At 43.6% G+C, this 15,829-nt stretch overlaps 1 protein-coding gene across 4 annotated transcripts in view; it reads right to left on the reverse strand.

Moving 5' to 3' along the window:
- Nucleotides 1–593: 593 nt before the first annotated feature.
- LOC136402597 (zinc finger protein 596-like) overlaps nucleotides 594–15,829 on the reverse strand; it is a 35,557-nt gene continuing 20,321 nt past the window's right edge. For 3 of the 4 annotated variants that reach the window (XM_066380098.1, XM_066380097.1, XM_066380096.1), the window contains 7 exons: nucleotides 8,701–8,787; nucleotides 8,225–8,351; nucleotides 7,593–7,675; nucleotides 2,878–7,159; nucleotides 1,778–1,955; nucleotides 1,146–1,343; nucleotides 594–696 (listed from right to left, as the gene is read on the reverse strand). In XM_066380098.1, the coding sequence (XP_066236195.1) occupies nucleotides 6,302–7,159; nucleotides 7,593–7,675; nucleotides 8,225–8,351; nucleotides 8,701–8,712 (1,080 nt within the window). In that variant the 5' untranslated portion in view covers nucleotides 8,713–8,787 and the 3' untranslated portion in view covers nucleotides 594–696; nucleotides 1,146–1,343; nucleotides 1,778–1,955; nucleotides 2,878–6,301. The remainder of the gene's footprint in view (nucleotides 697–1,145; nucleotides 1,344–1,777; nucleotides 1,956–2,877; nucleotides 7,160–7,592; nucleotides 7,676–8,224; nucleotides 8,352–8,700; nucleotides 8,788–15,829) is intronic. The other variant, XM_066380099.1, reaches the window with a different exon arrangement.

Consider the following 15,829-nt stretch of genomic DNA (forward strand, 5'->3'; position numbering starts at 1 on the left):
AAAATAAAATCTAAAAATGCAAAACAAACTTAAGAACTTTAAACAAGATTTAGACAGTAAAGATATCCTAGCAGTTCATGGAAAAATGATGAGATCCTTGACCTCAGTGCTGGTCAGTATAAGGATGTTACAAAGTCCCCTTGATACCTTTTCTGACATCATATAAAAAACCCAGAAAACTTCTTACAATTGTCTCCTGCTAATGTCGTGTGTGCAAGACACGCCCTTTCATACCCCTTCCAAAAAATAGACACAATCATGGTGTTTGGAAGGCCGTTTCAGGACTTACAAGTCTGGGCGGGTGATTTCAATGTAAGGACCCCGACGGCAAGATGCCAGTTGTCCCCCAAATGATGGCCCTTTGGAAGCACTGAGTGAGGACAGGACAACACTGGCCCTAGCCTGCTGGGAGCAGACAAGTAAGTGCAAAGCAACATCAGAGACAGCCAGAGCAATGACACAGGGACACTACACTGTAGAGGCCATGTCGGTCCACACTGAAGGTTACCATCCCCTCACACGGAAATCGTTGTGGGAAGTCAGAGTGATCCCAAAGGGGAAAAAGACTGGAGAAGGGGGACACTCACCCTCACATAGTCACAGGGTTCTGTCTGATCCTTGAAGGAGTGCTGAGGCCTCCCGGGGGGTCTCCTGGGAAACCTCTGGACCAGAGCCTGTCTCTGCTGCTCCTCGTCCCTGCAGGACACAACAGGTGAGTGAGAGTCCCTGCATTTCTCGTTCCCAATGGAGAGAAGTCTATTGTCAGCCCAGAAACTTTGCCTGTGACCCTGTCATCCAGGGAGTGAGGCCTGGGCCTTTGCCAGACTGGACTTCCCTCCACTCAGATCCGTGTTTCCCCCTGGGAGTCCTCCATGTTTTCATGAAGGGATTTTATTTGGACTCTGTTGCCTCCATACCTGCCATTGCAGATTCGCAGTGCTGCCTCCCCTACTCCCACCCCCTTCCACCCCAGAGCCCCCCAGGATAAGTATGACCACCCGAGTGTGATCCTGGAGAACGGGGCAGCTTCCCCCTCTCTCCATGTACCTGGCTTTGCCCGAACATGGAGATGTAGACAGTGCAGGAATGGAGACATAGGCTCCAAGGTCCCCCCGGAGTTTGGTCCGATTCTCCCACATGCTCACCTTGACCTCTGCTCTGTCTCCCTGGCAGCGCTGTTAGGGGATATTACAGCCGCAGGTCCCGTGGGTCCATGGCTTGCGGTTCTCCTTCATCTGTTTGGAACCCAGGGGCTGGGGGGCCAGAGCCCCGCCCCAACGCTTCATGGGACACCTGACACTGTTTGTCTTGTGCCCGAAGGCCCCGCAGTTCTTGCACTTCACCTGTAGGGGGAGCAAGTGGTCACGTCACAGACTGAGTTCTATGGGGACTTGGAGGACAGACTCAGGGATGTGAGTATGGGTGATGGAGAGGGACCTAAACACGGGCTCACCGGGCTCCTGGATATTGAAGATGTGAGGGTGGATACTGAGACTCATGTTAGTTAGGGAAGAACACAGGAAAGGCGAGTGGAGGACAAAATGTGAATACATAGAACCAAAAAAAATTTTTTGGACACAAGAAAGGTGGAAACCACACTAGCTATGAAATGAGGTTGTTGTTCTGAGACGCAGGAGCCTGGTGAGCATGTCCCGAGGCAGGTGGTCCTGGGATGGGAGAAAACAGCTCAATTATGGACGTGGAACTTGGCATGTTCAAATGCTGAGTGTCATCCATGCCAGCCCCCCTGGGTCCTGACACAGCCAATTCTACTCACCCTGGGATCCTCCTCCTTGGGGCGGGGAGCCTTGTGTGCCACTGGGGCCCTCTGTTGCTTCTTCCCTAGCTGGGCTGTCAAGGGTCTGCAGGACCCACGCTGTGGGGAAGGACCTGCCATCTCCACTCCACCTTGAAATCTGAGTTCTGTCTTTCTCAGCTACGGAATTAGGAAATTCCTGAGGAAAGAAAAAGAGAGAGAAATAGAGAAAGAGAGAAATAAATGCAACATTTAAATCACACATAGAAAACAGTTCCTCGTTGACCCTCTCTTCCACATAGGGAAGATGGGACAGCAGGATGATTCAGATAAACCACTGTCTCTCCCTGGGGGACGTGATTTCTAGACCTTTGACCGGGTTCTCATAATTACCGGTCCCCTGGGAAAAATTTTAAGACTAAGCAACTGGTGCTCACCTGGTGAGTTTGGATGAGTCACTTAGGAGAGTTTGATTATGTCCATCCCAACCCATCCGAGCAGGACAGAGCAAGACAGTATTTCCTGAGACTGACACCATCCTCAGTGCTGCAGGAATACTGGGCCTCCATATAGAAGTGTAAAATTAAAGTATGTTCCTTCTGGAAAATATGAATCTCCCATGGACACAGAAGAGGAAACTTCCAAATACATATTCTGTGAGAAAAAGTGATTTTCTCCTCTCCTAGACAAGGAGCTTCACATATCAGGGTCTGAGCTATTTTTTGTTTTTTATCTTTCTATCCTCAGTGCCCCAAATTAACTAGTATGTAATTAATTTGGAATGATTATATTTGAACTGCTTCTGAACTAATCAGTCAGTCTGGCTTTACGTGCTTGTACCTGGCCCACTCTGCCTCCATAAGGGCTCACACACTGGCTCCCACCATTGAAGTGATGACTCCATTTTCTTTGGATTTATTTTTAGGGTACACTTAGCATTTGGAAGATGTCAATTTTCTCTGTGCTCAGATTTACTATGAAACTTAAGGAATCCTCACTTCTCTGCCTAAAGCCCCATCACTCCCTAGTTTTTCATGTCCTACTCTATGAACAATATGAAGACCCAAGCGAAAGGAAATACCCCAAAAATAAAAAAAATAAATTAAATTAAGGAAATCTACCTGAGATCCAGCTGTGATCGTCCGGTCCTTCAGCAGATCCTCAGAACACTCAGTGAGGGAACTTCTCTGCCCGAGGAGATGAAGCTTCCAGGGAAACTGAGGACGGGTCACTGGGGCACATTTCCAGTTCTTCTGACCTTTAAGTTGGTTGAATATCAGGTGACATGTGGGAGGTGAGCATCCAATTAGCATAATACCCTTGGATGGAAGGTGGTCTTACAGGAATGCCCTGTCCTTGGTCCTTTACAGTTCTCAGGACTTTTCATCTTAGAGGGACTCGTGTCCTTATGGTCAGGAATCTCTATCCTCTGAGTGGTCAGATGCATGTGAGGTGAGCCATGTAGTAATGTGCTGAGGGTCGCGTTCTGCAGCCCTGACCCCTCTGCACTGTGTGCAGCCATCGCCGTTGACTTCTCTTGGGCTTGTCATGTTGTAGCACTGCAGCTGTTTCTATGACACACTAGTATTCTCCTGTGTCATGCAGACCTCCTGGCCCCACTGACTGCAGACCCTGTCTGCCACCGTTGTCCCCTGTCTCAGGGAAGCTGACTGCTCTAGGGAATTCACGGGAAGGAGCCCACAGATCTGTCTCTTTGGGAATGGCTTGTTCTGCACTTTGCCTGGTGACTCATGCTGACCTGGATTCGCCCCCTGAGGACAGATGGAGCTCTACAACCCTGGTGTGCATCCTTCTCCCGTGGGTGGATGCCGCCTCCCCTCCTGGGCGGTGGCGCCCGATTCCTCATGTCTTTCCTCTTCCCTCAGCCAGGGTCGGGGTTTGATTAAGAGACTTCATAGAGGGAAACTTGCATCACTCCATTGGGGCACTTATTTAGTCCAGGGACCTGCTGGTCCTGCAAGGAAAGTCCACAATCACCATCCCGGCTGGCTGACGCCCATTGTGGGGTCTCCTGTTTTCCTTCTGTGAGCACTCTGGAGAAAGGAGGGTACTGATTTGAGATGTGCATGTCCTTGAACTCCCAGTGTCCTCCTCCTGTGCATTTGTTAATTGTTCATGAACTTGCCCCCATGCTGAGCCTGTGAATGGCCCTGGATTCCGGGCCCTGCTCTTGGGGTCCATGCTCTGGGGGCAGTCGGGTGCACAGAGAGTTCCCACAGGTGCCGGGGCCAAGCCACCCTTCCCCAGAGCACCTGCTGTGTCCTCTCCTGCATCTGCTCCGAGTGGCACCCATCCCACCTGCCTCCTCCCTAGGCGGTACATCCAGTCTCAGGAGAGCCGTGCTGCCTCGTGGTGGAGTGTCAGGCACCCAGCCTGAAACACAATCCCCCTTTCTCCTGCACATTCTACAAAACCTCAATCACCCTGTTGGTTTCATTCTTTTAATTATTAATCGTTCCTTTGGCTCCACACGCCTTCACATGGAAGAAGTTGGAATTTTGAATGCCATCAACAATGTTGTCTCCTGAGAGTTTTCCCAATTCTGTGTGTTGACTACCAGTTATTTAAGGTCGCTTTTTCCAATCAGGGGTGTCTTACAGGGTTTTTCCAGTACACGCTAACGAGGCATTTCTTATGGAAACTTTCTTTCGGCTGTGCTGTGTGTTGTCAGTAATCATCTTCTAGTTTATATTATGTACTGATGACGTGTGTGGGTGTACGATTACATATTAGATATGTTAGTTTCGCACGGATACTGTAGTGAAGCACATCTTTATCATTTACTATGTGATCACACCACTACTTGTACAGTGTTTCCTTTGGGGGTTTGGTTCCATATGGGTCTTGGTTGAAGGGTAGTATTTGCATCTCTGAGGACACAATGGAAAAATCCCCCTTGTGAGATCCTTCATTTTGCTTGACTTAGCAAATACAGTTGTTAAAAAGCAAAACAAAACAAAAACCCACACAGACACATAAATCTGCTTAAGAGGTGGCTGATGGGATTAGGGATTTATCCTTATTTTCCCGCAGCCCCTGGGCAGTGGTGGGAGGAGGAGCTATGTTTGCACCGGGGGAGACTGGAGGCTGTAACCTCAGGAATTAGCTAAGATACAAAGGTGGCCTGGAATTCACTGCTTTCTCCCACAGCTCAATTTAGAGATTTTCAAACAAAAATCAAGGAGCATTGTGTGGCCCAGGTGGGCAGGGCTGTCTGTTTCTCTCCAGCGTTGCTGCTAGAGGCAGAGACATGGGCTGGAGGTCTCTGATCCTGCCCCGTGACCTTGCAGAAGCAGGGGCACGCACTCAGAGACAACCAGCACCTGGTGATGAAGGTCACAGCTGGGTCCCCATCAGGGCTGACAGGGAGACAGTGTGCTGGAGGGAAATGGATGAGGGAGGTGGGCTCTGTAGGAAGAGCTGGTGGAGGAAGGGCTGTGAGCACCTGGAGTCTGGGTCTCTGCCCACGGGCCCCGGGCACAGGCCTGAATGTGTGCTCAGAACCACGCAGGGACACCGGGCTCCACACTCAGCTTCAGCATAGATTTTATTGTTCAAATATCAGCTAGTATTGTTATATTTACAAGATTTAATTTCTTGCAATATTTGTCGTTAATATTGCCTGGTCACTTTACTTTCATACAATGTATGTCACAAAATTATAATTAGGTAATTTCTGAAAGTCTCCATTCTTTGCAGAGTTGTATGTTAAAGGATTCAGTTACTAATTTATCACGCGCACACTCGTATTTTCTGATAGAAGATGAAACTGAAACCATCTCTGCTTTGATTCTTAGATGGCTGTCTCCTCAGGGTGGGACTCTTCAGGTTACTAAGCAGTTTGATCCTGAAGGACTTGCCTTCCTGACGCTGAGCGTGTTTGTACAGTGTGAGCCCTCACAGACAGCACAGCCTTGTTTAGGAGCAAAGTGTTTCTGCTGATTTTACACTGAATGGCCCCAAGAGGGGGGGGATGGTTTGTGAGAAGTCCTAGGTTTTCCTCCAGCCATGTCTCCATCTGACCCTGTGTTACTGTTAGTTCTCTGAGATTCTGGTGGATATGAAGCCTGGTACTGGGAAGAATGTTTTTTTAAGGGTGATCACGGACTTAGGGTTTCCCGTATATGAAGTTTGTTCATATTACGAATATATTATAAATGAAGCATTACAGGTTATCTTCTCTGCAACTATTTTTCAACTGCCTTCCCGGTCTGCAGTTGCTGCTGTCACCATCTATATGAGAACACTTACGGTGAGTCTGTGTGACAGCAGAACAGGAGTGAAGGCTTTGGCATTTGAGTACCATCCCTATGGCTGCACTCATATATAAAATGCTTTCTGGACTGCGTTGTATGACGACAAACAGATCTGTCACGTTGCTTGCAGAGTGTTTCTTCAGTGTGTGTGTCTCCTGGTGCTTTCTAATGCTAAAGCTGTGATTGATGTTTCTTCTACAGTCTTGTCCTCTGTGGCGCCATGTCCTTCAGGGTCAGAATGTCCCTGAAGGCTTCCATGATTTCCTTCCTAGTGTTGCGTTCCCTCGTGCTGTCTAAGGGAAGAACGATGTGTGAAGTCTCTCCCGCACAGCCGACAGGAATATGGCCGCTCTCCAGTGTGGATCCTCTCGTGCTGTCTAAGGTTACATTGTAGAGTAAAGGTGTTACCACACTGCCGGCATTCATATGGTTTCTCTCTTGTGTGCGTTCTGTTATGCCGCCTAAGAATACTACCTTGATTGAAAGCCTTCCCACACACGAGACATACGTGTGGTTTCACTCCCAAGTGGATTCTCTTGTGCTGGGTAAGGCCACAGCTCTGACTGAAGGCTTTCCCACACTGGTGGCATTCATAATGTTTCTCCCCAGGGTGGATCATCTGGTGTTTTTTAAGATATGATCTTTGATTGAAAGCTTTCTTACATATGTGACATTCATATGGCTTTTCTCCCGTGTGAGTCCTCTCATGTCGTCTAAGGTAAGAACTTTGACTGAAGGCATTCCCACACTGCTGGCACTTATACGGCTTCTCTTTCGTGTGCATTCGATTGTGGTTTCTAAGGTCGCAGCTTTGCACGAAGGCGCTCCCACAAAGATGGCACTGAAATGGCTTCTCTCCAGTGTGAATCATCCTGTGTCGCCGAAGTTTAAAGAAGTTGCTAAAGACTTTCCCACACACATGACATGCATTTGATTTGTCTCTGGTGTGAGTCTGATTGTGTGTACTGAGGGAGGACTCTTCACTAGGTGACCTTCTGCACTGCTGGTTGACATCAGGTTCCTTTCCCAAGTGAGCTAAGAAACATTGTGTCAGGGCACATTGATGAGTAGATTCATCACTCAGTTCAGTGCATTCGATAAGACCCTCTGGAGGGTGAGATCTCTGCTTTGTGGAAAGAAATGAAAAAGTGTTAATTGTTGGCCCATCTACATCTGCACATTTGTTTCTTTACGAAGAAATCCTAGATTACCAGACACTCAGTCTGTGCTGGAAATATTTCCAAAATTAGTTGTACACACATTTGCTACTCTCTTGCAGGCACAAATATTGTCCCTTTTGTAGCATCCCACCGACAGAGTATCAGATACATTTGGAAGACTTTAATATGTTTCAATGACTAATAATGAGAAAATTTTACGACATAACCTTTTTTATATCTGAAGATATTATCTTGGCTTATGTTAATTTCTTCACTAATTTCACACTATCCGAAATGTTTTCTTGGAAAGAGCTAAATTTCAGTATAATTATATTGTTACATTCAGGTGTTTTGCTCATATAAGTGCACATGGTTAAGTGTTACACTGGTGAAACTTACCATTGGCATCATGGGAAATATTCCCTGCTTGCATATCTGTTGTGTTAGTATCATCTCTTGTTTTCTAAGGGGATTTCTTGTGCCTAGAATGATCAAAAAAGAAGAAATTGTCCCAACAGCATTAGGGAAATAGAAATGTACAAATGCACCGTGATTAATACGAATGTTTCAGAACCTGGCATCTTCTTTTAGGGATAACATATGAAATATTTTAGGTAGCAGAAACTGTTCAAAAGTCACCGTGAGTTAAAAAAAATCAGGACTGAACTATGAAAAATGGAGAGTGGTCAGGAGATGCTTGGTCACCATATGGCTGTAAAACCTTGAAAACAGTGAATTTTAAGATCCATGCTCATAAAATTGCACTATCATCAAGTCCTGCACAGGCTCCTGAGGAAGAAAAAAGAACACTGGAGCAGTGAAATGGAATGCAGTTGTGTCAAGATGACATTCTAGTGTGGTGAGGAAAACAGAATGTAAAGAAACATCTTCCTTCACAGCAGTTATGAGGGTGGTGAGAGAATCAGGGCAGTGACCAGAGTGGGACAGTGGCGGCTGTTCTGTGTACCTGTCACCCTGTGTCCATGCAAGTGTCCACGCATACACACAGATACACGTGTTCACAGACTCACCCACAGAGACCAGGTGATCGACACTCTCCAGCATCACATCTCTGTATAGCTTCCTCTGGGATGTGTCCAGCAGGGCCCACTCTTCCTGGGTGAAGTCCACAGCTATATCCTTGAAGGTCACTGACTCCTAAAACATCGTGGACATTCCAGGCTAAACAGAGCAGGTCTTGCCCGTGTGCAAGGGCACAGGGAGGTGCCAGCCCTGAGGAGATGAGGGGGGATGGGCGCATGCCAGGATCAATCTGTGCTCTGGGTTCTGATGAGAATTGTAATGGTGTAATGTTAGGAAGGCGCTTTGTTATTGGTGAGCTCCTGACCCATGATAAATACCTCAGAGTTCTGGGCAAACTTAATTGGAGTTCAGATGCCTGAATAGTCCCTGGTTATACTTAGGACATCCAAGCCCATAGGAAAAACTGGTCCAATTAATGGCTGTAACAGTGCCATTTCAGTAGAAAGAGGCATTCCCTACTCACCAGTGTCTCCATGGCCGATATCTCAGTTACCAATAGTGTTTCTCTTGGTTTTCACTCACAGATGGTCTAAGCACAAAGCAGGCAAATCTGAGGACAGAAAAAGAAGCCATGAGACTCCAGTCTGGTGCACAGTGTCCCGTCTCACCAGTGAGGAAGCCTCAGTGTTCACCTGGGTGGTTTCCTCTCTCCCAGCTTAACAAAGGAAAACCAGTGTTGCACTCTAAGAACATCATGCAGAGGTCTCTGCCCTTTAAGGTCAGTTGTAATAGGGCTGTAGCTGTGGTTGCTATAAAAAGGTCAAAATACAGATATCTTAAAAATAACAACCTGGTAAATGTTAAGTTTTCTCTGTTAATGAGTCTATGGAATCTGTAAATATTCCATTTCCTTCCAGATTCCAAAGCATAGAGATGCTGACTCACATGTAGCCTTAGTTTCCACCTGCAGGGAAACACTGTGGGACTTCCAGGTGTTATTCCTTTGCCTTCTGCATCAGCAGGTGTTTCCACCCTCCATGGAGTCCTCTGGATCCTCACTCTCTTCCTGCTCAAGCCCCTTTGGATACCAAGCAACTAAGAACCTTTTTATGATGGAGTCCATCAAAACTCAACAATTAGTCCATTTGGAGGGATCAATGGCCCCCATCCTGCCAGTGAAAACCTTAAATTCTCCGGCATCAGAAGATAGTGGAAGAACATATAAGAGTCACAGAGGTACTGTCATGAACTGCCTCAGTCCTCTGGTCAAGGGTGCCCAGAGAATGCAGAGTGGCTGAGTTGTGTGAGGAATCTAGTTGGCCCATCTGGTAATTTGTCAGGTGGGAGCTGACCAATTATCGTCCAATCCAGTCTATATTTACCTTCATTAGCTGCAACAACCATTTTTTATTTTATATACACACATGCATGTGTATATACAATATGTACATGCCAATATATGTATATAGACTTCTATGAGTGAAAAATGTATAAACTATGATTTCTCCCCTAACATCTCAATAATAATTAAGTATATTTTGTAAAGGAATAGTCAACATGCATCATGAACAAAGAATAACACTGGAGTATAATTTTTTATCATTTTCTGTTGCATGAAGTTTTAGAACTTTTTCTGCACCGCTGATTCCAAATCTGAAATGTTTTTTTGGCATATGATCACATATCCTAATATTCCTTCAGCAATAGGACCTATCTCACACTCTGAGACACTCCAGCATGCTCTAGTATTTATGCAATTTTAATTTATTTTTGTTACAGTTAATGGCATGCATTGTTTTTTTAAAATTGGAGTTAAAGAGCAACGACTCTTGGATTGAACATAACCACAAGGCAATTAATGTTTTACAAACATCACTTTTACATAATTGTAGTTGTTTTTAAATGTAAAAAATTATTATCTGATAAAAACAGCCTCTTGTTTTAAGATTGAATCATGGCTTCTTCGAGTAGGCATAAATGTAAGAATAGTCCTGACGCCTTCTGTTATATATGTGGCTGTTACACACTTCAACATCAAAGGCGCAATATTTCATCATTTATGACACATGCAGATATTGCCTATTTTCACATTCCCTTTGGCGATCAATACAAGAATTGAGCTCCTCATAATGTGTCATAATTGTGAGGAAATGCTTCATGACTGGACAAAACAAAAATTAAAGGAATGCCTTTTGGTATTCCCATGGTTTGGCGTGAACCTAAGGACCACAGCAGTGACTGTTATTTCTGTCTGATCCATACAAAGGGCATCGACAAGAAAAAACGGCATATGATCACATATCCTAATATTCCTTCAGCAATAGGACCTATCTCACACTCTGAGACACTCCAGTTACAGTTTTCAATGGTTTTATTTCTTCTAAGGACAAAGAAAGTGAACATGGTGATCAAGTGTATTTTGATAAGATGCATGAAGAAATGGTTGTAGAATCTGAAGGGTGAATTCTTCTGATGCCAAGCAGTCATTAACCCCTCAGCAGTTTAGCCAACCCAAATTGAATGACTTAGTAAGAGATTTGGGCCTATCAAAGAACGCATCTGAGTTATTAGCCTCCAGGCTTCAAGAAAAGAATGTACTTCACTGGTTAGCTAAAGTATCCCATTGCAGGAAGTGTGAACAAATTTTTGTGGACTTTTTTCCAAAGACAAACACTCTGTTTACTGTCATGATATCAGTAGTCTTCTCAGCCAGCTAGGTGTTACCACTTACAGTCCAATAGAATGGCAGCTATTTCTTGACAGCTCTAAATAGAGTCTGAAATGTGCTCTCCTCCACAGTGACAATGTTTATGCAGCAGTTCCAATTGTAATCATCTACTAGTAGATTATAATGACATAAAAATTGTCCTCGACTTACTAAAGTATGAGGAGCATAACTGGACCATTTGTGTGGATCTTAAAATGGTAAATTTTTTGCTAGGACAATGGAGAGGTTTCACAAAGTATCCTTGCTTTCTGTGTTTGTGGGACAGCTGAGCTCAGGAGAAACACTGGACACAGAAGGAGTGGCCAAAACGTGAAGCTCTGGAAGTAGGGATACAACATATTGTGAATGAACCTGTGGTTAATCGAGACAGAATCAGTTTCCCCCCACTTCACATCAAACTTGGCTTAACAAAGCAGTTTGTTCAGGCTTTGAATAGAGAAAGTGAATGCTTTCAACATATTATTTCTGCTTTTCCTGCCTTGTCTTTTGAGAAGATAAAAGAAGATATATTCAATGGACCTCAGATTCGAACCCTCATGTGTGACAAAGAATTCTCCATGAAGATGAATAAGGAGGAGAAAGCAGCATGGCAGTCTTTTGTGGCAGTTACAAAGAGCTTCCTTGGCAACAAAAAAGCAGAAGACTATGAACTTCTGGTTCAAAGGATGCTGTTGGCTCTCTGCGACACTGGATGTACCATGAGCGCTAAGATTCACTTCCTGAACAGTCACCTTTATAAGTTTCCCAAAAATCTTGGAGCTGTTAGTGATGAGCAGACTACTGCTGGAGCATCAAACGAGATTGTCCTCAACAAGTACACAAACACAAGAGCTACAAACGCAATTTTTTGCCTGAATAGAATTTAAATAGGTTTTGCGCAAATTTTATGATTAAAATAAGTGTTTTAATATGTTCTATTTCGAAATTGTAAACAAATTCTGATGTAATCATATCTTTTAGTGTACTACTGTATTTGCTGCATTATATAAATTATTATATTTTCAAAAAGGTGATGCCCAGGAAGACATTCTACTTCATTATGTTAATTTAAATGTTGATAATTTTACAACAAGATGTAAACATAAAATATCAATTGCAAAAACCCTGTAGCTTATAGAGAAAAACTAATGTCAGATTTGAGATCAGCACATTTGAGTTAGGTAAGAACAAGTGTTTTTGTGGATGCAACAAAAATTTTCTTCCCCAGTGTAATTAATTCACTCATTTATACCTGAGACACAGGAAAAAAGTTAAATTTCCATTAAGTATAACTGTGTACTTACAAATTTACATATATAGTGGTACGCTGAGATATGAACAGACCAAGAAGCGAATTTATTTTTTAAGATACGAGCTGCGACTTGGTCCATATGTTTATTCGAGATTCGTGCGAAATTCTGAGATGCGAGGCGCGATTCGGGAAGCTGTCGCTAGTTGGTGTGTTGGCGCACGGGTCCAGTATCGGCAGTTCGGCAGTATCGGCAGATTTGACTGACTTACAAGCTCAGTTACAGAACAAATTAAATTCGTATCTCAAGGTACCACTGTATTTGTTTATTTAATTTTCACACCAGCTATGTTAATTATAGTTTATCAGTTAACAAATGACATAAACAGAGGTTCCAAAAATTTTAGTAATGTGACAGTTATACAATTAGAAAAAGGGCAGCTGACATTTTGTTTTTGCTCTCTTGTGTCCTGTGCTAAGATTCCTTTAGGAATTTCTAGGGAAACACCGAACTGCTAAGTTTTACCGGGAACAGCACTCTAACATAAATATTCAGAAGAAACACCCTGTTATTACAATGTCTTTTTTCCCTTAAATTTTCACAAAATTACTTATATATACGTTCTATTCCACATGGGACCCTGCAGTGTGGGGACTCCACTTCTCAAGCATCAAAATCCATCTTCATTTCACTGTCTCATGTAAGACACGCTTCCTCCCTTCTACACACAGGACTGAGCCCACAGCTGAGATATTCACTCCTGTCCTGACTCACAGTCCCCGCTCCAAGGGGCTTTCAGGGATGTCTGAGCTCAAGGTACAGGCAGAGTGGCATTCTTCTGAGACCTTCCCTTAGCATGTAGATGGTCGTCTTATCCTGTTTCTTCACATAATCTTCTCCCTAAATGTCTGCCCTCTGATTTCCTCTTCTTAATTGGGTGAAGGTCAAATTGGATTAGGGGCCTCCTTAAATACTTTTATTGAAGTTACCCTTTAATGACCTTATCTTTAGATAAAGCTGCATGCTAAGTACTCGAGGTAAGGACTACTGCAAATGAATTCAAAGGGCACGCAATTCAGCCCATAACACAGAAGCCTCTTACAACTGAGTGATTCTCAGACAGGAAGGCTAGGACATATCACAGAGTGCAAGAAAACCAAACAAATGTACCTCGGACTAATACTGCAAAAAGAAAAATTTATCATTTCAGCCTTGATTACACACCACAGCTCAATATTTGTGACTGTCCATGCTCAGTGTAACCAAAGCAATTCCAGAATGTAGGAACAAGAGTAGGTTCACCAGTATTCTAGAACCTTCTGTATGAAAGCACCATGACCTGAAGTAGGAGCTCACTTTTAAAGTGTGCAGTGGATGCTTCATACAAGTGATTTGTGCACCAGGATGGAGGAAAATATTACTATTAAAAAATGATATGCAACACTCATGAAAAAGTAGATTAAACCAGACAATAATGACCACCATAGAAGATATCATCAGTCTACTGCATATTAATGGGTAAAACTGTCTTTGAAATAATGTTTCCACAAATTTTTACATCATTATTAAAGCTTAGCATTTAAATGCAGTTACTTTATGCATGAGCACAAATAGGGCAAAATGAAGCAATAACCAAAGGAAAGTATTTGCCTTAAATGTGTGCTCATTTTTAACTGATTAAAGTAAATATAAGCACCTATCTCAAGACATTTGAGACATACATGAAGAATATCACTTGATGAAACATATAAAAGGAAATTAATTCAGAGAAGTTGGACATGAAGCATTTAAAATCTTTAAAAAATCAAAAGATCAGATATCGATCAAGGCACCAATAGAACTTTCCAGGAAGAAGAGAATGCTTTCTGTCTGCATTGAGAAATCTGGTCACTGACCATGTCAAATGATCAGAGCACAGTAGATCTGGAGTTCAGCTATTTTACTTCATAAATTTAAATTTGGTAGTCCCATGTAACTGGCATTATGGTGTTGGACAGCACAGACCTACCATCTTAAAGTAAGCAGTTAAAATTGCTAATAGATTCAAGACAAAAATGGAAAAAAAACTGCAATACTCAATGTTGGGCAGATAAAATATATTATGCTTACTTTGTTAAAAATGGCGCTGCCCATGTGGAAGCCTGTCGCCCAGGTAATATTAATGTGTTTTGGGGGCAGGCTGTGAGCAGGCAGGATCCTTGTAGCCTGGGGCTTGGTTTTAGGACTAAGCCTTTCCCACCCTTTTTGATGTGAGGTGGTGCAGTCCTATCATACCTCAGGTAAGTGACTTTGTATCAGAGACTTCCCTATTTTGTATATTGGATTAAAAGTTTTGAATCTACATTATAAAATGGGGGCAGACCGAGAGCTTGCTCTCTCTGTTCCTGAGATTAGCATTACAGGGCAGAGAGCAGAGAAAGGCCACGTGGAGGCCAGGAGAAGCAGCCAAGATGGCAGAATGCTGAAAGAAAAGCCAGTTTGTGCAGGGAGAAGGAAGGAGATGAGGAACAGAGGTTAATAAGTCTGGTGAGCTAGAAACCTTTGATTCTAGGATATTCGGATAAGTCGGTAGCTTTGTGAGCACTGAATGAGTGGATTTTACAGTCCAATGTGTTTTTACTTGCCCGCCGAATGGAAGCAAGGATTAAAGATGATGGCCAACCAGTTCTTGGCTCCATTGTTTCATCACTGACTGTCCGAATCTAATGCGAACCTGCATGTTAATGGCCATGATGGTGGCTCCTGGCTTTACACTCAAACTACAGAAAGGAGAGGGGTGGAACAAATGCTGACACAATAAACTTTACAGATCAGGAGAAGCTTTGATGTGACTTCGTTAACTGTAAAGGAATGAGGCCACCTCACATGTTAGTGTCTGGGGAACTCAGTAGGAATCAACCCTGCAGGAGACGGTGAAGGCAGATGGACGCTGAGGTCAGTTCCACAGAGCAGCTGGTTCCTCTCCATTCAGTGACCCCAACCCCTTAGTTCCTTCTCCTAGGAGCAAATGCCTATGTCCCAAGTCTGAGGCCCTTTTAACCTGGAAGACAGAAAATCTACTCAGGCTTACACTCTAAGGACACACCCTGGCTGCATAGACACTGATTAACATAAGGAGGGCTTCAGTCTGTGGGTCACACCTTGCTCCATTTGATTGGATTTCCCAGATTAACCTCCAGCAAGCAGGGGGTTGGAGTGCAAAGATGCAAGGAGGTGGAGGGATGCTAGAAAGAGCCTTCCATTCCTGTATTCACCCCAAGGTCTTCCTCAGTGTGCTCTGTGTACAGGAAACGTTCCACGTCTTAGAAACAGAGCCAGCCATCAGATACAATGGGATTCTGTGGACACAGTGCTGGAATTTTCTATAGGAAATGCAGACATCAAGCTAAAATGAAAGATGAAGAAATCTGAAATAATGAAACATGCCAATAATGATGTGACACAAAAAATATATTACTGTCATGGAGAATTCGAGTGTTAGGGCACTGGCCATGTAGTATTTTAAAACACATGTTAAAACTTTATTAACTAGCTAAAAAGTGAGAAGATGATTTTGCACTTTATTTTTTGGTTAGTGCGCAAATAAAAATAATATGTAGAACTATAAGGCCAATAATTTTACTTCTATGTCATTCACAGTGAATTTATACATTTGAAAAACCTTCTTATGGTTGTGAAGGTAGGTTCTTCTGGCT

Source organism: Saccopteryx leptura, chromosome 4, assembly GCF_036850995.1.
Source record: "Saccopteryx leptura isolate mSacLep1 chromosome 4, mSacLep1_pri_phased_curated, whole genome shotgun sequence".
In the NCBI taxonomy this organism is placed as follows: Eukaryota; Metazoa; Chordata; class Mammalia; order Chiroptera; family Emballonuridae; genus Saccopteryx; species Saccopteryx leptura.